The sequence below is a fragment of the Syngnathoides biaculeatus genome, chromosome 8 (assembly GCF_019802595.1).
Source record: "Syngnathoides biaculeatus isolate LvHL_M chromosome 8, ASM1980259v1, whole genome shotgun sequence".
Taxonomy (NCBI): domain Eukaryota; kingdom Metazoa; phylum Chordata; class Actinopteri; order Syngnathiformes; family Syngnathidae; genus Syngnathoides; species Syngnathoides biaculeatus.
In genome coordinates this window covers 7,668,780-7,696,063 of record NC_084647.1, presented here as the reverse complement: position 1 = coordinate 7,696,063, position 27,284 = coordinate 7,668,780, and the positions used below count along the sequence as shown (strand labels likewise).

The 27,284-nt window shown below is 47.5% G+C and overlaps 1 protein-coding gene across 4 annotated transcripts in view; it reads left to right on the top strand.

The window, feature by feature from the left end:
• The window catches only part of nova2 (NOVA alternative splicing regulator 2), a 56,648-nt gene that overhangs the window by 2,180 nt on the left and 27,184 nt on the right, over positions 1 to 27,284 (top strand). The window contains exons 2-4 of one of the 4 annotated variants that reach the window (XM_061828071.1): positions 654 to 1,045; positions 5,305 to 5,373; positions 21,189 to 21,332. In XM_061828071.1, coding sequence (XP_061684055.1) covers positions 1,030 to 1,045; positions 5,305 to 5,373; positions 21,189 to 21,332 — 229 coding nt within the window. In that variant the 5' untranslated portion in view covers positions 654 to 1,029. Of the gene's footprint in view, positions 1 to 653; positions 1,046 to 2,197; positions 2,715 to 3,530; positions 3,558 to 5,304; positions 5,374 to 21,188; positions 21,333 to 27,284 lie in introns of those variants that run through there. The other 3 variants (XM_061828069.1, XM_061828072.1, XM_061828070.1) reach the window with 3 other exon arrangements.

Genomic DNA, 27,284 nt, shown 5'->3' with positions numbered 1-27,284 from the left:
TCCAGCTTCCAGACGTGATTTTTGCGCCGTTTGGACTCTCCCGGGCCCGAGCAGCGGGCGACGCCGGTGCGTCGAAACCGGCACATCTGCTCGTCAAAAGGCCCAAATACTGGCGGGCCGGTAAAAAGGGCCCAAATTCCAGCGGGCCGGCGTGTGGTTTTACTACCCACCGTCCCGTCTGGCGTAACATCTGGACGGCGCATGGGAACCGAGGCGAAAAGCGCCCGCTGCTGCCGTACGGGCTGCCGGGTGGTCCCTTCTCACGCCGCCACATCCTTTCGCCATTGTGGCGACTTTTTCTAGATACCGAGACTATAATAGAAATGAGAATATATTTAAAAAAAAAAAAAAAAAGATAGTTTTACCATGCAGACTTTAAACTCATTTCAACTAACTCAAACATTTACACCCCGGGACTTATTTGCACACTCACCGTCGAGAAATTGGAGCCTGTCGTATTACGTCACAATGTTGAAGTGAATTGAGCAGCTTCAGTCAGACAAAAGTAGTGTTTTACTGTCATCAAGAAACTTAGTTGAAGTGAATTGTGGAGCTTCGCTGAGACGAGTAGCAATTTTGTCAGCATCTTGTTGACGTGAATTGAGGATCTAGAACCCTTTTTTTTTTTTTTTTTTTTTTTTTTTTGTTGACAGGCACCAACCGCTTGCCGATTTTTGGCAACCCCGCCACAGCTCGGTCGCCGTACTCGGCTGACGGTGAAACGCCATCGACGGCCTAACGGAAATGAGCGCAGACGTTGCGGAAATCCTCAACCTTCAGACGGTCGCGTAGCAGCGACGCGCACGCAAAGAGCACGTGCGGCTACAGTCGCAGCCGCACGCCCGTACGCGTGCGCACGCCGGGGCAATGTCACCTTGACTGCGAGCGTCAGGAGGCGGCGAGGGCGCGTCCGTGCGCCGGACAGCCGAGGGGACAAAAGAGACGGCGTCCGCTCGCCTGCGTGGAAAGCAACCGAGGAGGAAGAGCGAGGAGGCTGCGGCGCTCCCGAGCGGCGAGCGGACATCCGCCATGTCGGCGCACTCAGGTGGGTCACGTGACCGCTCGCGCGGCGTCCGTCTTGCGGCGTGGCATCACGTTCGAAGATATCGCGTGCTTGCGTCACTTTAGCGTCGGGTGGAGAACGAGAGCGTCGGAACCCGAACGCAAACTGAGATTGCTCGGTTTTTGGTTGTTGAAGTGGGAATGACGCACGCGCGTATTGTGCCTGAAAGTTGAAATTGGATGGAACAGCATTGAACAAAGGTGCTGCGCTAAAATATTTAAAATAATAATAGTAAAAAAAAAAAAAAAAAAAAAAAAGGTGATTCTTTCATGCACCGCTAGAGGGAGCCCCCATACCAACAAAGCTACTAGTTCCACACTTTGAGGGTGACTCATTGGTGGGCAAAGTCTGGCCCGCAAGCTGACTGATTATTTATGGTGGGGGTGAAGGTGGGGGCAGGGGAGCAAAATCAACAAAAATTCCAGTTTTTCTTTCATTTACGATCAAAAATTTAATAAATGGAATTTAAAAATGTTGGTTTGCATTTTGCTGTCTTATGTACAGTAAATCAATGAACTTTAACATAAATGTAATGTACTTTAAAAGTATTTGTCAAAGATCTTTAATCTATTATTGAATGTATATTGCTTGTACTTATATTGGTGTTTTATTTACAATTCTAAATGTCGGGTTGGGCTGAGTTGTTTGACATCATTCGATAAAAGAATGAAAATTTAACTTATTGACCAATCGCTCTGGGAATTTTTTGGTCACGCGGATAAAATAGACAGTGAGTGTGGAAAAAAAGTTTCAAAAGATCCGTCGGGCCAGTTGCGGCTCCCCGGAGCGGAGGCGCCGTTCACGGGAAGCCCCTGAAGGCATCGCGCGGCCGCCCGTGACGTCACCGCGGCTGTCCGCCCCCCCAGCACCGAGCGCGAGGAGGGATGCTCTCGGAGCGCGAGAGCGACTGCAGCATCTTCAGCGAGACGACGCACGCCGGCGCGGCTCCCTCCGTTTCCTGCTCCCGCGCGCTCCCGAGCTCTCGCACGCCAGGCCCACGCACGCGCGGCTCCTTTTTTTTTTTTTTTTAATTATTTTTTTTTTTTGCTCGCCACTGCGCGTCGCCGTCTTTTTTTTTTTTTTTTTTTTTTTTTGGTGGTGGTGGTGGTGGTGGTGGTGGGGGGGGGCCTCGGATTGGTCGCAATGACTGCTTGCGCGTGATGGACGCCTGACGCGAACGCGCTTTTCGCAGCAGCCGCGCCAGCGTCTCGTGGAATCTTTTCCTCCCGCGTTCGTCGCTTCTCGCCCTCCTCCAGCATCTTTGCGACGCGCGCGCACGAGAGCCTCGCTCCGCTTTTTTTTTTTGTGTGTGTCTTGTGCGGACACGCGCGCGCGCCACCCACCCGAGGACTCACCCGCGCGGCCACGCTGCGTCAAGAAGCGAGAGAAAGAGGAGAGAGGGGGGGAAAAAACACGAAGAAGAAGAAGAAGGGGGGACTTGAAGCGGACCGAGGCAACATCCGAGCGAGCGCAAACATGATGGCCGGCGGAGCAGTGCAGCAGAACGGCCTCTTCGCCACCCCGCACCACCACGGCCAGCAGCAGCAGCAGCAGCAGCCGCCGCACATGGAGGCCGACCCGCCGGACTCGCGCAAAAGACCCCTGGAGACCCCCACCGAGGCCAGCAGCACCAAGCGCACCAACACGGGAGGTAAGAATGCAAGCGACGAGCGCTCCCGGCCTCCCGGAACGGCGATGCCCGCCGCGGACGTTCCGTCTCCTTATCGCGGTCATTTCCGGAGCCTTCCGCTGGCCGCGCGGCGGGCCGCGGGGATGCGGAGGCGAGGCGGCCGCGTAGCCCTCGCCTCCGCCCGGCCTGTTTTTTTTTTTTTTTCTCCTCTTCCCCCTCCGCGGAGTCGGAGGAACAAGTGGGACGTAAACAAGTGAAATCCGGATGCGGCTGGTGCGTGAATGCATCATGACCTTGTGTGAAAGCGGGAGATAATCTCGCAACATCAAGCCGCCGTCGCCCGCCCGATTAACGAGCATGTGCGTCAGTGTGCACTCACACGCCACCGACCATGATGATGATGATGATGCTTATGAATATTCTCCATACTTGTTTTCTTTTTGTTTTGTTGTTGTTTACATGCTGTCATGCATCCCATCGCAGCATTCCAACCATCACGCAGTCACCTGCAAACACCTTACGATCATATTTGTGTACACTGGAAAACACGCACACACGCCACAAAAGAATTCATGTCGAACAAAATGTCGACGTGCAGAACATATGTTGGTTTGATATGGAAATGCAAAATGTGTAGTTTAACATTTTTTTTGTATATATTATTGCAGTCGACACTAGTTCTTGCTCCCAAACCTGAGGAAAAGTTAATTGATAAATAAATCTCACATTGTTTCTTTTTTTTTTTTTTAAATTAGGCATCCTGAGGCTAAAAATATGATTTGGAGGTTTTTGGTAGGTCAGCGGAAGGTTCCAGATTCAGTCCAAATTGCAGTCGCGTGTGCGGTTGGCCGAAGACGTCCTCAGGCAAGACTTTGAACCGACCTGTGATTTTATTTTTCAATTAAAAAAAAAAAAACCAAACTGGCAGAACATTGAAATCCTCTCAAATCCGTTGAACCTTTGGCGCATCAAAACATTTGCCGAGCAGGTCCGCGTTGACCTACTTGCCCAAAAACCCCTCATGGACCACGTTTTGGAAGCTCGGGTTCTGATTCCAGACTTTGACGTTTTTAAGGACTCGTCCTTGCGTTCGGGCTGCGTTTAAAAGCGAATGGCTTGCGTTCGTGAGTTCAGTTTCCGGCGTTTGGGTCCCTTCCCTCCACGTTTTCCACAGTGACTCAAATGTTTCGAACGTTTTGAGTCGATGGCTTTTCTGATGAGTCGGGCCAGTTTTGAGTCGCTGTGGTGTTCATCGGGACTTCAGGAGTTCAATCGGTTCTGTATCGTCCGGCTCAGTGACTAAATCGTTTATGATTGAGTTAAGTCAACGTTTCAATCGGCGACTCGCATGGGTGATATTTTGATGGAGTCAAGTTGGTTCTACTTCGATTAGTGACTTAAATCAGTTTTTCATGAGCGACTGAGATTGGTTTTACCATCCTGTCAAATTGACGTTTCAATTAGGGGCTTCAATCGATTTTGTTATGATCGGGTTAAATATTTCAATTAATGACTTCAATCAGCCACGATTGAGTTTGTTTCGGTTAGTGACTCAAATTGATTTTGTTGTGATTGTTTGTACGCATTTTTTTCACAACAAATGATTTGAATAGGGACTTGTACTAATCTTGTTTTGAAAAGTGACTTCAATCAGTTCCGATCAAATTGAATTATTTCGCCGAGCGACTTAAATCGCTGACGTTTTGATTTGCGAGGCGACAAATGTTGTCGTCTCCAAAATCACATTTAACAAATAAATTCCCAAGAAACTATGACACGAGCGCTTGTTTTGTACTCGTGTTCTCACTAGCTATGTTCCATTTGCGCTAGTCGAGCCGAGTTTTTAGAGGGCGTGACGCGGTTAAAAAGGTCAGGGCCTTTTTGACGCGCCAACATCTGGGAATTGCGGCCTTTCCGAGCCCTTTGCGGATCATTTCAAATGATCCTCGGAGTGAGGAATAATTCAATGTTAGCGTTTCGCGACCAGATTTTTGATAGCGCACGAAAAAAACCCTCAATTTCTCCAGAAGGCGTCGTCCGATATTCCAAATTCTCGCGTTTTTCTTGGGTCGAGGCGACCTTTGCGACCGCGATTGGCGATTTTTGGGCAAATCTCGTCAGGTCGACGTTTTGATTATCAAAGCAGTTCCGTTCTCGTTCGGGCTTGAAGTCTGCGACGTCGTCGTAAGTCGCAAGAACGTTTGATGTCCCCTTGAGTCGGTGGCGTCGTCGCTTTGTGAGTTTTGACAAAATTCGCCGAGCGACGTAAACGGGCGACGCGTTGACGAGCGACTTAAAGCAGCCGGGAGGTTTTAGCGCGGCTTAGTGCTGCATGTAAAAGCCCCCCCCCCCCCCCCTCCCTGGGGAAGCTGAGCGCAGCGCTCCCTTTTAGACAAATGAAAAGCTCGGCATGACGACGACGAAGGGGATGAGGAGCGGAGGCGAAAGATGGCGTTTGATTCGGTCGACGTCGTTTTTTTTGGGGGGGTTTGTTTTTGGGTTTGTTTTTTTTTTTTCCGCCGTCGCTCTCGCTTGTTTGTGTGAACAAAGTAGTTGACGCCACGCAACCCCCCCACCCCCCCCTCCCCCCCTGTGCTTCCTTTCTCTGTAGTGGCCTTCCTGCAGCCCCTTTTTGAAAGCGAAGGCATTGTTTTCCCACACCAAGACACTGAGAGCCCCGGTAAGACGACTTCTTTCTACCAATACTTGAACCTTTCCACACACGCACACGTACCAAAAGCATGCCAATGTGCTTTCTATTGTATCCATGACATCCATTTGATTTCTTTTCCCCGATTCCACGTATGTTGCTTTTCTCCACGTCGCCGGGCCGCTGAGTCCTCATGACCTTTGAACTCATGCCAGCCATGCCACCATTTGGGCTTGTTTGTGTGTTTTTGTTTATTTGTCACGCCGCAAATTTCGAACCGTGACGGCTCTGTCGGGGTTTTGGCCTCGGCGGCGACAACAACAGTGAAGTGCAAAACGTACCCCCCAAAAAAAAAGCAACTCATAGCAGGAAGATGACATTTGAACTTAAAACGGTTGAACATTAACACAAAAAATGCAAAATAAAAAGTGCAGGCAACTCTCATGGCAAGAAATGGACATTTTGCCTCACTAAAATATTAAATGAATATAAAATAATCCATAAATCGAACCGTGAAGTGGTGAGAAGCGACACTTTACCTCGAAAAATGAATAAATGCTAAAATGTGTAAAATACAAAAATAAAAGTAACAAAGGACATTTTAACTTTATGGCAAACGTAGAAGTCAAAAGGTTCACTTTGTGTTTTGATTTTTTTTTTTTTTTTTTTTTTTTTTCCAATGTTGGCAAAATGGAGGGACATTTTCCCTCCTAAAATTAGTTATGTAGGAATGTAAACAAAGCTGAATATTCATTTGAAACACCCTCAAGAACATTTTGGTGGTTTGGGACTTTGGTGGGTGGGAAAAAAAGTGATTGTTGATTGATTGAGTGATTATTATTATTATTATTATTACAGATGATTATTTTGGAGATCTTTGACTTCTTTCCTACTTTCCTTCCTTTCCTTTCCTTTCCTTTCCTCGTTTTCCTGTCCCAAATAACTGCGACTTCGTTTTGTGACTTCGGATGCGTATTCCGACACTTTTCATTTCTTCCTTCATCTAACGTTGTGCTTCTCCTCATGTTGGTGGCGGGCGTGCGGGAGGTCCACCCGGGCTACCTCCGGGCGAGTGGGGTGGCGGTGGGGGACGCCCCGAACTGGTCGCCACCCAATGGCAGATATTCAAATACTTATTTTTTTCTAGTTATTATTCGCAGATGCTGATGACAAACTGAAGCAACTTTTTTTTTTTTTGTCAAGGAACCTGCAACAATGCAGTTAAATATTAAAACTTTCCCCCTGTATATATATATATATATGTATATATATATATATATATATATATGTATTATTTGTTGTCATATGAAGTAAGGTATGTTTTTGAAATTGGGCTTTCTGCAGCTGCTTGGACCGCAAAGATTCTGCCGGCCTCGCTTGAAGCATTACCGAAGCTCACATAATCGTTAGTTGTGAAACTCTTCTTCGTTTGTGACTGCATTATAACGCCCCCCGGTGGCCGAGTCGCGCGCACTCCAAGGACGACAGCGTGGGGGCTGCTGGCGTTTCCGTTCATTCTGCGGGAAAAATGATTTACCCCTGCGCCGGATTTCGGTTAAGTGTTTTTGGAAAACGGGGACAATTTAATATCGCACTGGTGCTAATACGCAGCCCTCAGCTCAAACTTACTCCAAAATAGGAAACTTCCATCTGCTCGTAATATATATTAATAAACTTTTATTTGGTGGTTTCAGAGGACTGAAATAGGATTTAATCTATACAAGCCCCAAATCCCTGCTGTCAGACACGCGAGGAGAAAGCCGGAGTCATTTTTACACACTGGACTTGCGCGTGTACGTAAATGTAAACGTGTGCGGGTGGCGGGCCGCAGTCAGGTTGGTGCACACCCGAGTCAAATGGCCGCCCGCCTGCGGCTCATAAATCACGGCAAATGTCTCACGGAAGGTCCGGAGGATGAAAAGATCGACTGGGGGCCGCCGCCGCTTTAATCCGCGGAACCTGAACGCAGCCTGGCCTGCCCAGATCAAAGGGGGAATTCAACATGGATTTTTGCGTCGTTGCAGGCTGAAATGAGACGAAAAGAAAATGAGCTGCTAACTCAAGATGGGCAAATTGAACAATTTTACTTTTCTTTGGACGGCTTCACTAGTTAAAATAAAAAAATAGTTCAAATTGCGTGCTCGCTGATGTGCATTAGCTACACCACAGGTGTGAAACCCAAGGCGCGGGTGCCAGAACCGCCCCACCACATGATTTTATGTGGCCCGCGAGGGCAAATCTTCCGTGTCAAAATCTGTCCCAAAATTTCAAAATATCATATATCAGAAATGCTGTAGAGATATTCTAAGCATTTTTGTGTTACCAAACATGAACAACGGTTGAAATGTTTGAAATGCTTCATAAATTTTGTGTGTAAATATGATGAGGCAATTAAGTTTCACAGTCGTCACGGTCCTCTGGGGGAAATCGCGACTACAATTTGGGCCGCGACAAAAACGACTTTGACGCTCCTGACCTGCACCAACAACATGGCCGCCAACAGCGATTGTGCGAATCTCCAGCGTGTTAACCATTTCTTAGCTATTTTCAGCCACTTTTATGATCGTCCTTTTTTTAAATAAGAATGAGGTATACGTCACGCACTTTAGGTTTTTTGTACTTGGTCGGCTCCATGTGCGCTAGCTGTTACGCCAAAAGCACACCCAGAGCAATTTCATAAGCGTCCCCCCCCCCCCCCCCTAATAAATCGAAATTGTCCCGATTTCCATCGGCCAGCTGCTGAAGTTGACGTTTTTTAGCGCAGGAACGCGGAGATAAATAAACCAGCGAGGCGGGCAAAAAGGCCATTGACATTTGCGCTAACGGCTTAGATGCTAACGAGCGCGTCGGCCGTTAGCGAGCGCGCTCAGCCGCGACCCTTCAGCACGTTAGCGAGATGATGATGTGAGGAAGAGGAGGGTCCTTCTTCTCCTTCTTGCAAAGATGGCCTCCAGAGGAAGGGCTGAACTTTCAGTTGCCATGGCAACCGCACTGGATTCCGACCTCTTTTTCTTCCCCTTCTCTTCCTTTCATCTTCTTTTGACTTTTTCAGTTTGTTTTTTCCCCACTTTTTCTTTCTCGTGTTCCTTTTCTTCATCTTTTACTTTTTTCCTGATATTTTTCAAACCATTTTTTCACCTTTTTCGAGTTCTTATTTAAGGCGTGTTTTTCCATTTTTTTTTTTTTAATTAATTTTATTATTATTTATATGATCTTTCTTTGTCCTTTGACCACCCTTTTTTGAACATTTCCTTTTTTCTTCTTTCAATTCATGACCTTCCATTTTTTTTTTTTTTAAATTCCTACACATCTTTTTCTAATGTTTTCAGTCTTTCCTTTTCTTGCCTTAATTTTTTTCATTCCTCGCTTCCCTTCTTCCATTTCCTTTATTTTCTTCTGCTCTACAATTCCAGTTTCTTTTTATCTGACGTCAATTTCTCTCCTCCTTTGTTGCCGAACATTTCATTTTTCTCTTCATTTTTTATTTTTTTGCTTTCTATTCCTTTCAATTCTTCCTCCTTTCTGCTCTTTTTCCCCTCACACGTTCCATTGCTCATCATTCCTCCTTTTCTACCTTTTCCTTGGTGTTTCTCATCTTTTATTCCCACCCCCTCATTTTCATTTTCCATCCTCCCCCCGTTTTTATTTGCGTTTTCCTTTTTGCTTCATGATTCCTTTGTTAGGCCGACGACGGCTATACGTAGCGTAGCATCCCACCCCCACCCACAACCCTTTTTTTTTTTTTTTTTTTTTTATTCTTTGCAAAGCGACAACAGGAAGCAGGAAGCGTCCGAGGAAGGTCGACGGGCCGCAAATGTCGGCAGACGCGACGTTCCCGGCCTCCGTTCTCCTTCCTTTCGTTGCATTCTAATCAGGCTCGGCCTCCAGACCTTCACCCCCCCCCCCCACTCCTCACCCTCCTCTTTCTCCTCCATCCGTCCAATCATCGCCCGGCTACCGTCACCGCCGCCAATCGATCGGGCAGGGCGGCGAAGCCAGTCGCTTCGAGCTCTCCTCCTCCTCCTCCTCCTCCTCCCTGTGTGCTGTTTTTTTTTTTCTCCAAAATACCGCATCAAAGTAAAAAAAAAAAAAAAAAACCATAAAAGGATCCGAGAGGCGGGGCCGTTGCAGGCTAGCGAGCCGCGCGATAGGCTGTCGAGGATGGACATGAATATGGATGAGAGGGCGCCATTAAAAAAAAAAAAAGGAATAAAAGCTGAGGCAAGCAAGGAGGACCGATGTACAACCCCCACTCCCAGCCCCCCCCCCCAAAAACACACACAAAGCAGTGAAAGAGGCTGTTAGCATTTTTTGCCTCCATTTCATTGAATTAATTAAAATAATTGTAATGACAGTGCCCTCCAATCAAGACTTGACACGAAGAGTGAAAATTCTAGAAAAGTAGACCCCCCCATCTCCCCCAAAAAAGGTTTAGAATTGCCTAAACAAAGGGGTGCACAGCTTGTAAGCGTCGTGCAGGTGCTCTGAAAATATGAAAATTGTAGCACAGTCGCTGTGCATTTGCGTGGCAAACTTTTTTTTTTTTTTGCATGTTCTGTTCTTCAGGCCACATGAAGTGGTGCAGTGGGCCAGTTTTGGCCCTTGCGCCTTTTGTTTGACACCGTTGCCACAGGTCTTTGGTGAGGTCGTGCACTCGTGCACATAACATTTCTTTCAAGCTAAAATATACGTCATATCATGTTTCCAAATGACTTCATCATTGCAAAGTTATGATACAGCGGCACCTGGACAGCTCAAGCCATTTTTGGTGTGGCTTTCCCACCTCGGTTTTGATCGGTCGCCACAACAGCTGGATAGTTTACTGTATTGAATTCACTACGGAATCTTCCAGAGATGAGAAATTATTTGCTCTTCCCCTAAAATATAGGACACGCACGCCCCTTTTGAGCTGTACGGGGATGCGAGACGCATTTCTATGTATTTCCTTCTACGGGAACGTTGCCCCTGCCAACATGGCTGCCATTCGGGCGCCTCCAATTCCATCCACTTTCTGTACCGCTTATCCTCACCAGAGTCGTGAACGTCCTAGAGTCTGTGCTAGATATCTTTGTACGAGAAGACCCTGAACTGGTTGCCGGCTGACCGTGGGGCACATAACAAAAAAAAAAAAAAACATTCACAATCTTTGTGTCTTTTATCTTATTCCTCATAAAATAGCGAGTGAATCCCGACGCACTTTTCATCCGTTTTATCTCTTTGTGGCCATCTGTTGTCCTTTGACAATCACGCCATGTTTTTGTGGTACAATAAACGATTTTTTTTTTCCCCGATCTGGAGCCTCAAAAGCCGATCGAGGGTTGCACTTTTCCCCTGGCAGTTGCTTCTCAATCGCTTGGTGTGGGCCGATCATTTTTTTTTTTTTTTTTTTCCCCTCCCGCTTTTGGCTGCATCGTTTGTTGTACGACGCCATCTACCGAAAACAAACAAAGAAATTACCCGAACGCCCCGGCGCAGGATTCGAGAACGTGCCGGTCGCCAAAGTGTCTGCGACGAGACGGCAAAAGTTAGACGCCAAAATGAAATGTAGACAGCGCGCACGCGCCCGCATCAAACAATTGCCCCCCTCCCCCACTTGATGAGCTCCGAGTGTATTTTGGCCCCTCTTTCTCACCGTAGACAGCTGGTGGAGCCTCACTGTGTGCAACCCCCCCAACAAAAGACCCCCAGGACTAGGGGGGTGTTAGACAAAGCATGCCCCCCCCCCCTTCACTCTCCTTTAAAGGACGACCCCCCCTCCCCCCGCCTCTTTGCCCAACACCCCCCGCCACTGTGCACACATCCAAAGCAGTAATATGTGTGTTCATATTTTTTATTTTCTGTTCCGTAAATCGTCGACGTTCCCGAAAGCGGCGACCGTCGACGAGCTCGGGAAGCTCGTTTTGGACGTCGCGAGCGGACGCCGCGGACCTCAAAACGCGACGCTTTCGCCCCGCGACGGTTCCCCGCCGACCGGTTTTCAGCGGCTCGGAAACGTCTTTGGCAAAGAGGCGACGCTGGCAAAAGTCGCCGCGTTCCAGACTGCAGTACGACAATACTACATAAAAAAAAATTAAAAATTACTGGTGAAAGTAGAACCCCCCCCCCCCCCGGCCCCCACATTTTATTTACAAGTCAAATCCGGACACTGAAATGCGCATAAAACCTTCCATCCTGTAAATGCCCAAAATGTCGAAACGCTTCTCATGGGGGCAAAACTGCAAACTGTAAAAATGGACGTGGGAAAAAATGTAAATATCGTTTTTACAGAGTTTTACGGCGTCCAGGACGAAGCTCGAAACGTCTCCGACGATTCACGTTCGTTTATTTCGTCCGATTAAAGTACGGAAATCAACCGATGGCAAAAGAGAACGTGCAAAAGCAAAGCTTAGGAAATTGTTGAAGTCCATAAATATATGGAATATTGTTAGTTCTTCTAACCATAATGCAAATGTTGATCACTCAATTACGTGGCATACATAAACAAATTGGCATAGAAGAGGAAATTGAATATGTGGGATTAAAATATTTAGCCGACGCGCATGATAGAATCTGGATTTTTTATATATATTTCATTTGTAAAGTGAACGTGATTAATATTCATAAACTCAAGTTAATTTATTCCACTATCGAGTTTCTTTTAGTGAAGCAGTTGTAGAGTAAAAGAGAACAATCAAACAAAACAAAGTTTGGTTTCCCCTAAAAAGTAAAATATGAAAAAAATACTTTTTGTATTTTCTCTGAAACACTAATAAAGAAATAATTAGGAATCAAATCAAATCATCAAAGTGTTCATGCCAGACAGGCTTTTAATACGTTTTGATGTGTATTAGATCATTTGTAATAGAAAATTATTCCTCGTGTGCCTGGAAAATGTAAAGCATGTACTTGGAAAAACAATATTTTATTTTATTTTTTTTACTGCCAATCATGTATATTACCCACAATCCCGCTCAACTGCCAAGTTGGACTGAAAAACGGATTCTACTTTGTCGCGTTGCAAACGACATCACATCCATTTGTTGACGTAGAAAATATGCTCGCATGTTTGTTTTTTTTTTTTTTTAAATCTGTTTAAAATGTTTCAACTGGGGGAAAAAAATCCACTCAAAACTTTTGAATTTTTTTTTTTCAAACTGTAACAATGTGGCACTGTAAAGTGGCGAAATTTATTCATATTTTGCAAAATTTCTGGGAAATGGAAAAATTCCCTTCTTTGCCCTTTGGACGTTCCCTGCGTCAGACGCGCGTACTCGCGGCCGACAACGAGGCGCTCCAAAACGGCCACGCTGGCGGACTAGCCAAAGGGAAGATACATATTTGCGTGAGCGCGCCCCGCACTTGTGACGGGTAGCAGCTGACGTGGATGACGGCGCTCAAGTTTTTATGCACCTTAGGAGGGGAGGGGAGGGGGCGGGTCGCGGCCCGGCCCGGCCCGGCCCGGCCCAAGCGCATCACACGCTCTGGTTTTAGATACGACAGAATCCCATAAACTGAAATGGCTGCGAAAGTGCTCCAAAGCTTGAACGCCGCCATTGAGTACGACGTAGCGTACTTTACGTACAGCCTTTGCGCGTTTGTTGTTTTGTACTCCCAAAGTCACTTTCGGAGGCATTTTTCCAGGGTCTTTAAGTGCGGTGTTTGCCGGCGGGGCAGGACCGGGACGTTGGAAGCGAAAGAAGACCCCCTTTTCCGTTGGCCCCGGCCGGGGACACCAGATCCCCAGGATTTAAGCCCTCAATCCCGCAGCATGTGGCGCCTATTCTGGGCTCGCCGGGTCGGTGCGGGCCTTAGCAACAGATTGCGCTGTTTACTCGCCCCGCGATGGGTGTTATTTATGATGGAGCACCCACACACACACGTGGGTGGGGGGGTGCTCTGCTTAGGAAACCTGCAAATAGCACATGCTCATGACGGGGGGGGGGGGTTTAAATCGACCTCCGCGGGGTCATTCGACGCCGTCGCGCGGGAAATCGGGACTGATTGGAACGCTTCAGGCACCAAAAGATCATCTTTCCATTGTTTTAGATGCAAACGTCGCAGGAAAGAAATTCTCGTCGTTCAGCGTTCGGAAGCCGGCGTAGCGCCAGCGACCGGTCGGGGGCGCTCATTTGGCTTTGCTTCGTACGCAGGATCGTTTAAAAAAAAAAACACAACAATGATTGTCAAAATCATGATAGGTATTATGGCGGCACGGTGGACCAGATGGAAAGCGTTGGCCTCACAGTTCTGAGGACGCGGGTTGGATCCCGGCCCCCTGCCTGTGTGGAGTTTGGATGTTCTCCCCGTGCCTGCAAGTGTGGCTTTTCTCCGGGTGGGCACTCCGCTTTCCTCCCACATCCCCAAAACACTCTTGCATTGATTGGAGAGTCTAAATTGCTCCTAGGTGGGATTGTGTGTCTCCATGTGCCCTGGCGACCCTTGTGAGGATAAGCGGCACAGAAAATGAATGGATGGATACTCGGGATTATTTCACACAATTCCAAGAATGAGGCCGTGAGGAGGAAAGTTGCAAATGACATGATACTCACGAGGCTCACGGGGAGCGCCGCAGCCAATCTCAGCTGTCAACGGGCAGGAGGTGGGCGGAGTACACCCTGAACTGGTCGCCAGCCAATCGCAGGGCACATAGACACAGACAACAGCTGCACTCACAATCACACCGAGGGGCAATTTCGAGGCTCCATTGAATGTTGCATGTTTTTGTTGATACGTGGGACGAAACCGGACTGCCCACCCGGAGAAAACCCACGCAGGCACGGGGAGAACATGCAAACTCCACACAGGCGGGGCCGGGATCGAACCCGGGTCCTCAGAACCGCGAGGCCAATGCTTTCCAGCTGAGCATCATCCGTCCATCCATTTTACTTTGCTGCTTATCCTCACAAGGGTCATGGGGAGTGCTGGAGCCTATCCCAGCGGTCAACAGGCAGGAGGCGGGATACACCCTGAACCGGTCGCCAGTCAATCGCAGGGCACATCGAGACAAACAGCGGCACTTACAATCACACCTTGGGACAATTTAGAGTGTCCAATTATTGTTGCATGTTTTGGGGACGTGGGAGGAAAGCGGAGTGCCCACCCGGATAAAAGCCACGCAGGCACAGTGAAAATATGCAAACTCCACACAGGCGGGGCCGGGATCGAACCCGGGTCCTCAGAACCGCGAGGGCAATGCTTTCCAGCAGAGCATCATCCGTCCATCCATTTTACTTTGCTGCTTATCCTCACAAGGGTCACGGGGAGTGCTGGAGCTTATCCCAGCTGTCAACGGGCAGGAGGCAGGCTACACCCTCAACTGGTCGCCGGCCAATCGCAGGGCACATAGAGACAAAGAATTGCACTCACAATCTCACCTTGGCGCAATTTAGAGTGACCAATTGATGTTGCATGTTTTTAGGATCTGGGAGGAAACCGAAGGGCCCACCCGGAGAAAAGCCACGCATTCACGGGGGGCGGGATTCGAACCCCGGTCCTCAGAACTGTGAGGCCAACGCTTTTACAGCTGCGTCACCGTGCTGCCGGAATTAGAATAGATGCAAAACAATATAGATAAAACTAGAGTCCACTTTTTCAATCAAAACAAAAACGGACAGCGCATTATTTTAACGTTTGTTCGCAAGATTGAGCGTTCTTCTGGAAAGAAAACCACGTGAAACGTTTGTTCCGTGTAAAAGCGCTCAGCCGCGGAGTTTATGAGCTCGTCAAGCCGCGGGGGCGCTTTGGGAGGAAGGGGGGAGAAAAATTAGGAAAGGGAAAAGAAAATGAAAAAAATAGGAAAAGGAAAAGATCACATTCCCGGGAGGACGTCGGGCAGGCAGGAACGGACTCGCCACAAAAGCGACGAGAGCAAAGCAAAAACGGAAAATGATGAGGAAAAAAAAAAAAAAATCACACTGGTACAAATAAAAGTTGGAAATGTCACACAATAAGCGGTAAAAATGAATAAAGTTGCAGCGCTTGGATGGGGAAAAAAAGTATTGCAGTAGTATAAAGTCAAAATTATGTTTTGAAATGGCAAAACGATGGCATGAATTTGCAGAAAATGTTCCGACTTATGACAATGAAGTCAAAATTGGCAGCAGCAAAAGTCATAAAATAAACATAAACTTGGAATATATTGCCTCGTTTTACCAGAGTAACATTCCAACAATAGGCATACAATTATGAGAAAATAAATTGTTACCTGTAAAGTTGTCAGAATAGCTGGATATAATATTTAAATACATCACATTGTAATCAGTTCCTTAATTTTACCGTCATAAAGTTCAAAACGAGTACTCATATAAATGCAGGAAAAATGTTAGGATGTGAAATAAAAACCATAAAATTGATTATTGATTGAGAAAATAAATAACTAAAGCACGATAAAAGTGGAACGCGTAATTTACCCGAAACGAGTCATCAATTTCCAAGAGTAGTCAAAACATGACTAAAATGAAATCATAAAAGTGTGAATACAAAGTTAAGATGTATAAAGTCAGACAGAAAAGAAAGGAGGAAAGTCACGAGAATTAAATATTACAAAAATGTACCGTGTATGCGCCAATAAATGACACAAACGCTCATAAAGTGACGAAGTTGTGAAACGGCAAAACTTAAGTCAACGTTTTGGTACGACGTGTTTATAACGTAATTATTAACGATTTTGACGCACAAGGCGATTCAAAAGCATTTCAAAACAAAAAGGGGAAAAATGAAAGTGCAATTCAAGAATTCAATATTCATAATTTGCTACATTTCGAAAATTCAAATCATGTCACAGCGTACCCAATTGGAAGTTTTAACTTTCAACTCGAGCGACGACGTCACCTGACCTCACCTGTGCAGGTGCATTGTGGGACTGCATTCCCCATTTTTTCCCCCCCGCCTTTCCCGTTTTCCGATTCCCTCGTCTCGTTAGCGCCGGTTAAAATTAGCTCGCCTCCATCGAAAGCAGGTCAGCGCCAAGGCGCCGCGCGCAACTGGGTCGACCACCGAGTGCATGATGGGAAAACGCATAAGGCAAGGGAGGTGTTCGTTTGTCACGTCGGGCGTTCGACGACGCTAACATACGTAGTGAGACTTTTTCGAGTGGTTAGCCACGTAGCGGATAGTTTGCAACGTAGCCTCTGTTGCTAATTTTGTTGAAAAAAAAAAAAAAAGGCAGATTGTCTCAAAATAAGAAAGCTGGACACAAAAAGATTAGCTTCGCGAAACAATCCAGTACGCTAAACTTGCATTAGCACTGGAAGCTAATTAGCGACATTACCCCGTCATTGCTAATGTTGTTAAAAGATGAATCATCTTGACTCAATCTTGTCTCGTGCGAGTATAATTGTGAAAAACAACGATTCCATGATGCAAGTTCTAATTAGCACGAGCAGCTAATTAGGTAGCCCAGCGGTTGCTAGTTTTTTAAAACGTCAAAAGTCTCGTAAACTTGCCCGTCTGCTGTTGAAAACAAAAAAGATTAGCTTGACATGAGTGGTAACTGCTAATTAGCAACCTAGCGCAGCTCCTCGTTTGTGGATCACAGTTGAAAGGTTGACTTACTTCGCTACGCTAACGTTGAAAGCTAACAACGAAAGCTACGTGCCCTTTGTCTTTCGTCGCGCTCATCGGCGTCGGGTAAAAATCCGTTCGGGGCGTAGCACGTGACCTGACGCAACGCGAGAAGCTCGCCGACACGTCGACTGTTTGACCCGCCAAATCGAGCGCGGCGGACAATGACGCCTGTTGCTTTTTTTAAAGACGCCGGAACGCCCGCCGGCTTTTGTTTATTTCTGTCCGCCGGTCGCCGCGTGGATTCGTGCGCGCCAGGGGCGCCGCCGCAGACAGGAAGTTGCTAACCTCGAGTCCTGCCTCGCTTCTGTGCAGTCCGTGGGAAACACCTGGGAGTGGGACTAAGCCAGATTTTAGTTTTAGAACATGACGCGGGGCGATTTATAAAAAAAAAAAAAAAAATGGCTCCAGAACAGATATTGTACATCCGCGACTTTTTACAAATTTTGGGTCATTTTTTTAAATTCTTTTTTTTTTTTTTGGTAGTTTTGTTTCATATTTGTGGCCTCCAATTATTTTTCATCTAAAATCTTGTACTTGTTCAGGATAGCTCGGGCTCGGTGGAGGCTGCTGTGTCGTCTTAATCGTCTCAAGTCGCCCGTCGGTTGAAGGTCACAGCGCCACCTGCTGCTTGGGCATGCACTTGACAGCCTGCGGTGAAAAGTTGACATTCTTTGCTGTATAGATTTTATTTCCACACACTCCACTTGTACGTAAGCGCGCCGTGGCCCCCGTAATAATAATCCAATTTTAATATGCCCCCCCCCCCCCCCCAAGGTTCCTTGCGGTGGATTATGAAAGACGCGGACGGCGCGCGGGTTCAAATCTGACGCGATGCGCTCGCTCGCTAACCTCGGCACGCTTTCGTGAGCGGTGGATCATTTTATTGGCTCCTCGCGGCAGATCTTCGGGCTAAACCAAGTTCACGTTTTTTTCGATGACTTCACAGCGGAGAGAGTTTTTTTCCACTCGACGTCTTCCTCTCGTGCCTAACGCGGGAACATCGCTGTTGAGTAATACACGACCTATTAGGATTTATTCCCCGCGTAACGGGCCGCCAAAAATCCGCCTCCAGCGGTTTTAAGGTGGCGGGCGGTGTTTTCATGGGCCGCAATAAAAGAACAGAAGCCCAAAAAACAAAAAAAGTGTAAACAAGAATTCAAAATGTCTCCTTGCAGTCTGGTACACAGCAAATAGTTAGCTGAAGAGCATAATCGCCAAAATCATTTTTAATTGACACACAATTGCAATATGAGTGACAAATAACAAAGCGCTTGGTAAAAAGATTTTAAAATTTTGACTGCTGCTCATCCAGATCAGTTCTGGGAATCCGAGCAACTGGACTTGCGTAGAAAAGGACAAAAGCAATGATGCGAGCATGATAGCCAAGTGGAAAAAAAACGCACCATAAATATATAGAATATTAAATTGTGTTTGAATTAACTTAATAAAATGAAGTGCATCTATATTTATATATTTTTTTTGCAATTTTTTGTATTATAAACAACATTTTAAAATAACATTTTTATTTACAATAAATTGAGTGACCCATGAAAAAAAAGACAAATGAATAAAATTATGAATATGTAATGGAGTATGGAGTTGGCCTCACAGTTCTGATGTCCCGGGTTCAATCCCGGCCCCGCCTGTGTGGAGTTTGCATGTTCTCCCCGTGCCTGCGTGGCTTTTCTCCGGGTGGGCACTCCGGTTTCCACCCACATCCCAGACAATGAACATGCAACATTAATTGGACACCCTAAATTGCCCATAGGTGTGATTGTGACTGCGGCTGTTTGTCTCCATGTGCCCTGCGATCGGCTGGCGACCAATTCAGGGTGTACCCCGCCTCCTGCCCGTCGACGGCTGGGATAGGCTCCGACACTCCCCGCGACCCTTGTGAGGATAAGCGGGAAAGTAAATGGATGAATGGATTACATTGTGTTAGAATGAACTTAATTATGATGACTTAACAAAACAAAGTACATCTATATTTTGGTTGTGTTTTTTTGTATTTTAAATTGGCTATTTCATAAAAATAAGTAAATTTGGAAAAAAAATTACTTATTAAAAATGAAATTATTTACGATAAATTAAGTGACCCATGAAAAAAGACAAATGAATAACATTCTAAATGTGAAATGAAGGAATATATTTTAAATGAGAATAAATAGAACAAAATTTCCACGTTAATGCTTCGTGGGCCGGATCAAATGCAGTAGCAAGCCACGCGTGTAGTACTGTGTGTGTATTTTGATATTCCTATTGATATCGAAATGCATTATTATTGTTGTTTCCCCCCCCAATGCACCCCCCCCTTTTTTTTTTTTTTTTACATCCGGTGCTTTGCCGGATTTGTTTGCAAGCTCGTGACGTCCGGGGAAGAAAAGAAATACACGTCTTTGTGTATAATTTACACATTCAGTTTTTCTTTTTTTTTATTTGGGGGGCGAGGGGGATATTTATGTGTGCGTTTCCGTTCCGAAATCCGAGTCCAAGTCTCATTTTTCTCCCCCAGAAGTTCTCGGCGCAGCTCCAGCTCGCAAAGACGTTTTGATTTCAGCCTACAATTATCGCAAGCATCTCCATTGCAGGCCAGACAACAAAAATGTATTTCCCCCCCCCCACGCCAGAACGCTTGCGACGGTGTGCAGCTATGCGTCCAGCGGCGGGGGGGCCGGCTCGCTCCCCGTCGGCGTGCCAACACGTTGACGAGGACCAGATTCCTCGGGCCCGACGCGTCAAATTAGATCAGGAGGCCGCCGCGTTCAAAGCTCTCCGCGCGGGAAAAAAAAGCCGGCAACGCCGCCAGCGGGGAATCCTCACGTTACGGAAATGACGACCATCGCTCATCGTTCCGTCGCCCGCTCTACCGACCGGCGACGCTCGAGTCCGAACGGCGGCTCGCCGGAATTCAATTTCCAGGAAATGTAATCGAGATGATGGGGGGGAAAAAATAGCGGCAAGCACCGGGACGAAGGTGGCAATCGCTTCCTTCCCGCTGCGCTTAAAATCCAGAATCACCCGCAAGAGGCGAACGTTGCCCGTGCAGAGAAAAATGATTTTGACAAATACTTTGTGAACCTTTTAAACTCTTCGACCAAACCGTATAATGAAGAAAGTCCGCTAGCTTGATGTTAACACAGAATGTGGAACCTCATAGGTTGGCTAATGGAAGTTAGCAAAGATGCTACAGTCATACTCCAACTAGCTGCTCCGTTAGCGCACAGGCAGCAGCAACAAAATCGTATTACGCATCGTATATTTAAACAGCAAAATGTTTAATAAAACATATTTCATCTAACTAAAGTCTGTTACAATTAACATATAATACAAAACTGCTTCGAAAGGTTAGCAAGAATTAGCTTAGATGCTATGGTACTTAAAAACCCGCAAGGAACTGTTTGTTACTCTAACACGCCGAGAAGTAACACATTCAAAGTAGTCGTGTCAAGTAGTGGCACGTACAGTAATTTCATTTTTACAAAGGACTGCTAGCTTAATGCTAACTTACAATGGAAACTCTATAGAGAGGCTAACTGCAATTAGCGTCAATGTTCTGGTATTAGTTCAAACAACTACGACTTGAACTCACACAGTGCAGCGGCACATACAAGCAGCGCATACGACAAAATAGTATTTCCCATAGTACATCTTAAACAAAGAGTCACTGATGGTGTAGCGGTGATGGTGCGGGCCGCGTGGGATCGATTCCCGCTCAGCCCTGCGACTGACTGGCGACCAGTTCAGGGGGTTGTCCGCTTTTCTCCCGAAGCTAGCCGGGACGGGCTCTGGCTTTTTCGCGACCCTTGTGAGGATACGCGGCTTGGACGATGAAAATGACGTGACATATTTCAAACAGCAAAATCTTCAAAAATGTCCGCTAGCCTTTGTTGTCGTAGTGGTCGCAGCGCTGGCGTGCCGTATGTTGATTTCGATCTCATTCATTTCAATGACGTCAATATTGACAATTATGTTTTTCGGCAACAAAGGAATGACGCCTTGTCGTGTTATTCCCATTTTATTTTTTTTTTTTTACAAAGCAAACTTTAAAGGGAATGAACGAATGATCCCAAATGCGGAGACTGCGTTCGGAATCGTGCACTTTTTGCCAATTATCAATAATCATAATCACAGAGTTTGTCCGTCGTGTAACAATCCCCAAATTTCATATTTGTGTCTGGCATGAGGAAAAAAAAAAGCTACAAATGGACTCCAGCCTGTTTTTCTTTTCCGAGTGTGCTCGAAGAGAAAGTTTTCCGCCCCTATGCTAACTTCCCGTTTGCTGTTTTCCCCGCCGGCCGCAGAGGATGGCGAGTACTTCCTGAAGGTTCTGATCCCCAGCTACGCGGCCGGGTCCATCATCGGCAAAGGCGGGCAGACCATCGTCCAGCTGCAGAAGGAGACCGGAGCCACCATCAAACTGTCCAAATCCAAAGACTTCTATCCCGGTAAGACCAAAGATGCCGTTTGTGTTGCGGGGAAGTCCCCGATGGACCCGCCGTAACGGAGGATGAGCGATTGTGTGCGGGACTCGGGATCAATTGTGACTTTATTGATAAGTGCGTTGGTGAATTGATCGGTTTCTGGAAAGACGACCGCATCACGGCTCCTGTTTTTTATGGACCGCTTCGTCCATAAAACACCCTGAACCGGTCGCCGGGCACGTTTCGATACGCCGAGTGGGAATCGAACCCCCGTTGCTCGCGCCAAAGTCGGGCGAGGGGACCGCCACGCCGCCAGTGACTTTTTACGTCGGATGCGCGTTGGATTGATCGTTGATCAGCTGATTGAAAAATGGCCGAACCTCTCCAAGATGGCTGCTCGGCAGAAGTTATGATTTGAACAATTTTGGTTTTCTGGTTGAATAAAAGATGGACGTCGGTCGCTTTGCGAGAAGTCGGAAGCAGTCGGGGGGGGGGGGGGGGGGGCAAACGTCGGCCGACGGAATGTCTACCCGCTCGAAATTCCCGCCACGCGCGCTTCTGCTGCGGTGTTGTCATGGCGACGGCACTTCCCGGCCGATACCAGTGCCGGACTCGCGTTTGTCATGCTAGCGCGTGGCTATTTGTTTATGCCGCGCCGGAGGGGGGGGTTGCAAACAAGGCGTCGTTGTCGTCTTCGTCGTCGTCGTCGTTGTCGTTTCGGGCTCGTCCGGCCCCCGACGACGGATGCGTACCCCGCACACACATTGCAGCAGGTGGGCCTTTTGATTTGTCACCCAGGAAGAACCACCCCTCTTCCCCCCCCCCCGTCTCATTTGCATACAGATGCCCCCTTGAGCGGCGATATCGCACACACACCGCTCCTTCAGTTGGGGGGGGGGGGGGTCGTACAAGCGTTTCTTTCTTTCATTTGTCACCCTTCCTCCCCTTCTTTCACTCGCTCAGCTCAGCTGAGCGTCGCAACTACTTTGGCGGCGTTTGTGCGTATTCATGAGCGAGCGAGCGAGCGAATAGCTGCGCAACGCTTTCTGCGTACAGTATGTATGCACATGCTTTCATTTTTTTGTGTGCGTGTGATTATGTTAATGAACGAGCGAGTGTGAGTTGGGAGTGACGCGTCGCGTCTAATGAAGACAAAAAGGACGTTGAGTGCGACGTCTTGGCCGGAGCGTCTCATTCCTGTCCTCTCTCGCGCTCCTCGGAAGACATTAGTCACTTTCCTCCCCCACCCGTGCGCGCAGGAGCGAGCGCACCTCCCTTTCCTCGGCCTTCTCCCTCCCCCCCCCTCCCGTCCGTCCCTAAAAGCGACCATCCCACTTCTCTCTGATTTGATTCAGAGACGTCGAAGCTTGAAAGTAACCTCGGCTTCCAGCGAGGAGACGAGCATGGCCCGTTGCCGTGGCAACACTGCAATACCGACCCGTATACAGCTGCTCGCTGTTGTCGGCTCTTTCCCTCCTTCTTTGTTACTGCACGTCCTTCCTCCCTTCCTTCCTTCCGTTCTCCCTGCCTCTCATCTTTCTTTCCTTTCTCCCTCCCTCCCTCACTCACTATCTTCCTTCCTTCCTTCTATCTGTCCCCCCTTCCTTCCTTCCTTCCTTCCTTCCTTCCTTCCTTCCTTCCTTCCTTCCTTCCTTCCTTCCTTCCTTCCTTCCTTCCTTCCTTCCTTCCTCCTCCCTCCCTCCCCATCTTCCTTCCTTCCTTCCTTCCTCCCTCACCATCTTCCTTCCTTCTTCCTTCCTCCCTCACTACCTTCCTTCCTTCCTTCCTCCCTCCCTCCCCATCTTCCTTCCTTCCTTCCTTCCTTCCTTCCTTCCTGCCTTCCTCCCTTCCCTCCCTCACTATCTTCCTTCCTTCCTTCCTTTTTCCCTAACTCCCTCCCTCCCTACTTCCTTCCTTTCTTCCTTCCTCCCTCACCTCTTCCTTCCTTCCTCCTTCCTTCCTTCCTTCCTTCCTTCCTCCCTCCCTCCCTCCACCATCTTCCTTCCTTCCTTCCTTCCTTCCTCCCTTCCCTCCCTCACCATCTTCCTTCCTTCCTTCCTTCCTTCCTTCCTTCCTTCCTTCCTTCCTTCCTCCCTCCCCCTCTTCCTTCCTTCCTTCCTTCCTTCCTTCCTTCCTCCCTTCCTTCCTTCCTCCTTCCTCCCTCCCTCCCCATCTTCCTTCCTTCCTTCCTTCCTTCCTTCCTTCCTTCCTCCCTTCCCTCCCTCACCTCTTCCTTCCTTCCTTCCTTTTTCCCTAACTCCCTCCCTCCCTCCCTACTTCCTTCCTTTCTTCCTTCCTCCCTCCCTCTCTTCCTTCCTTCCTTCCTTTTTCCCTCCCTCCCTCCTTCCTTCCTTCCTCCCTTCCTTCCTTCCTTTCTTCCTTCCTCCCTCACTACCTTCCTTCCTTCCTTCCTTCCTTCCTTCCTTCCTCCTTCCTCCCTCCCTCCCTCACCATCTTCCTTCCTTCCTTCCTGCCTTCCTCCCTTCCCTCCCTCACCATCTTCCTTCCTTCCTCCTTCCTTCCTCCTGCCTTCCTCCCTTCCCTCCCTCACTATCTTCCTTCCTTCCTTCCTTTTTCCCTAACTCCCTCCCTCCCTACGTTCCTTCCTTTCTTCCTTCCTCCCTCACCATCTTCTTCCTTCCTTCCTTCCTTCCTTCCTTCCTTCCTCCCTTCCCTCCCTCACCATCTTCCTTCCTCCTTCCTTCCTTCCTTTTTCCCTAACTCCCTCCCTCCCTCCTTCCTTCCTTCCTGCCTTCCTCCCTTCCCTCCCTCACTACCTTCCTTCCTTCCTTCCTTCCTTCCTTCCTTCCTTCCTCCCTTCCCTCCCTCACCATCTTCCTTCCTTCCTTCCTCCTTCCTCCCTCCCTCCCTCACCATCTTCCTTCCTTCCTTCCTTCCTTCCTTCCTTTTTCCCTAACTCCCTCCCTCCCTACGTTTCCTTTCTTCCTTCCTCCCTCCCTAACCTTCCTTCCTTCCTTCCTTCCTTCCTCCCTCCCTCCCTCCCTCACCATCTTCCTTCCTTCCTTCCTGCCTTCCTCCCTTCCCTCCCTCACCATCTTCCTTCCTTCCTTCCTTTTTCCCTAACCCCCTCCCTCCCTACGTTCCTTCCTTTCTTCCTTCCTCCCAACCTCCCTCCTTCCATCCTTCCTCCTACCCCCCTCCTTCTTTCCGTCCTCCCTCCTCCGTTCCTTCCTCCCTTCCTTCCCTGCTCGTCCGTCACGTCTCCTCGGACAAAAGTGCAGCAGCAGCACTTCACTCCGCGTCGTCCAATCAGAAGGCGGCGGCGTGAGCGCACGAGACGGGCCGCCATTCATCCACTCACACGCGCGCGCGCGCACGGACGCACACACACACACACACAGTATGACATCTTTATTACAGCGCGAGATGATGCCGGTCCAAATATAACCTCGGCTCTCAAAGGACAAAGCCGCAGCGGCAATGTGGGAAACGTAAGAAACGCGCGAGCGCGACGAGGCCTCGCGCACCAGCAGGGGAAGCAAAATGTTGAAATATGCCTCCGACTAATTTCTCTTCGGATGTGGCGGCTCGCAGCTGACGCGCCGTCCGCGGCTGCATCATTTCTCGACTGTCGCGAGGCCGAGGCCTCTCCGCATGAAATATTCATCGCTTACACCTGTTTTCTTTTTAATTACAATCGACCCGCTTACTTCTCTGCGTGATATTGACCACGCTCGCTCGCGCGCGGATGCGAAGTCGTAAAGTCAAACTAAAAGCAGCAAATGAATTACTATCGACGCGGCCGCACGCTTTACGGCGGCGGCTTAATTTGAAAGCCGCACTCGGTGTGATGACGTGGCAAAAACAATCATGTGACACTTTATGAAAAATATCTGTTGCGCTACGGATCCACTTCGCCTTCCGTATGTGTGCTTATGTGTCGTATCTATGGATGTGCGATGTTGCCTTCAGTGACAGTCTGACGTTGCAGTTTTTTCCCCACACATCACAACTGACTGTTCTGTCAACCAACCAATCAATCGATCGATCGTTCAACCAATCAATCAGTCAATCTGTCTGTCTGTCTCTGTTGACATTTTTCTGTCTACCAGGCGGAATATTTCGTCTTCTGATGTTTAATTTTGTCAAATGTCGACTTGTAGCCCGATGCCAAGTTCACGTCATAAAGTCAAGATTTTACCCAGAATTTTTGATGACGACGGACCAATGGTTCTGCATTTATAAATATACTTATTCATTAATATCTGGGGGAGAACCCGCTCTGCATATTTGCACTCCTTTCACTTGCTTATTCACATTTAACACTGAATTTTTCATCACATTTCTGAAGAATCTCGATTATTTGCTATTTGCGGTCGGATTGGGTCCGTGTCCTCCCCACAAATTGCTTACAGGTCCACTCTCGATTTTTTTTTTTTTTTTTTTTATGTGCAACCTTTGATTATTTATGATTTGATCACTTTTTTTTATTGCTGACTTCTGCTAACTTATACACTATATTATTATTATATACCATATTATTATATTATAAATACTGACTTATACTTATTGCTGACATACTTGATTGTTGAGAATACAGGTAACATTTATTGATATGTATCTAAAAAAAATTTTATTTAATTTTAAATTAAATGTAAACAATACATTCTAAATAAATAATATAATATATAAATAAATAATAATTAATAAAATGTAATTTATTTATCTAAAAGTCTGCTAATTTTTTTACCTGAGAGAGTTTACTTGATTTTTGAGAATGCAGATAACATTTATTGATATTTATCAAAAAATGGATTTATTTACTTTTAAATTAAATGTAAATAATAAATTCTAAATAAATAATATGGATATAATTATATATATAATCTAAATATATATAAAAATAATTCGTAATAATAAATAATACATTTTAATTTGTTTATCGAAAAGTCTGAAAAATTTTTACCTGAGAGATTTTTAGTCGAAAGAAAATCACACTTTTCTTCTTCCACCTTTTCCTCGACAGTTTTCCCCAATTCAAACAGTTTCTGACACAGCGCCGCCGCGCGACTGTGGCGTAACACCGCAACTGCACTTCAGAATGAGACATTTCTGACAATGTTGGTCAAATATTAAAAATTAACAGTCAGCGCTTACGCAGCTGGAGGCGACCTCTGAATTTTATATGCTGGCCAACGCGGCGTTGTCGTTGTTTGTTTTTTTGTTTTGTTTTTTCACCCGGTCGTACGTCACGTTCCAGCGCCGCAGTCACCGCCCGGCCCGCCACCATTTTAGAAGGTCGCCTCTAATCCCGCGCCACGATTGCGGCTCCCGACGCGCACCGCCGCATCTGGAACACGCTCGCGCGCGGCGACGCACATACCCGACGCGCGCATGCGCGGGGCCGTAAGCCGCTTACACCGCCGCTAAGATCTCGCGCCGCAAGAACATCACAGCGCCGGGGAGATTCGACGACGGCGCCGACATTTGCGCTCGCGCCGTACTCGTCGTCGTCTTCGCCCACTCTCGATCGGTTTATTTACATCCGTCCATCCATTTTGTTAGCCGCTTATCCTCACAAGGGTGGCGTGGCTTGCTGGAGCCGATCCCAGCTGTCAAAGGGCAGGGCACACCCTGAACTGGTCGCCAGCCAATCGCAGGAGACAACCAGTCGCACTCACAATCACACCTACGGGCAATTTAGAGCGTCCAATTCATGTTGCATGTTCATTGTCTGGGACGTGGGTGGAAAGCGGAGTGCCCACCCGGAGGAAACCCACGCAGGCACGGGGAGTACATGCGAACTCCACGCAGGCGGGGCCGGGATCGAACCCGGGTCCTCAGAACTGTGAGGCCGACGCTTTATATATTCAGTAGACTATCAATCAATCAGTTTGTCTTTCCGTCCGTCTGTCCGTCCATCCTTAACCGTTCCCGCCGTCAGCATTGACTCAACTGCAGATGGTTGTGGCTGTCATGTCCCCTTCTGCGCGTGTCTGACGGAACGGGACAGGT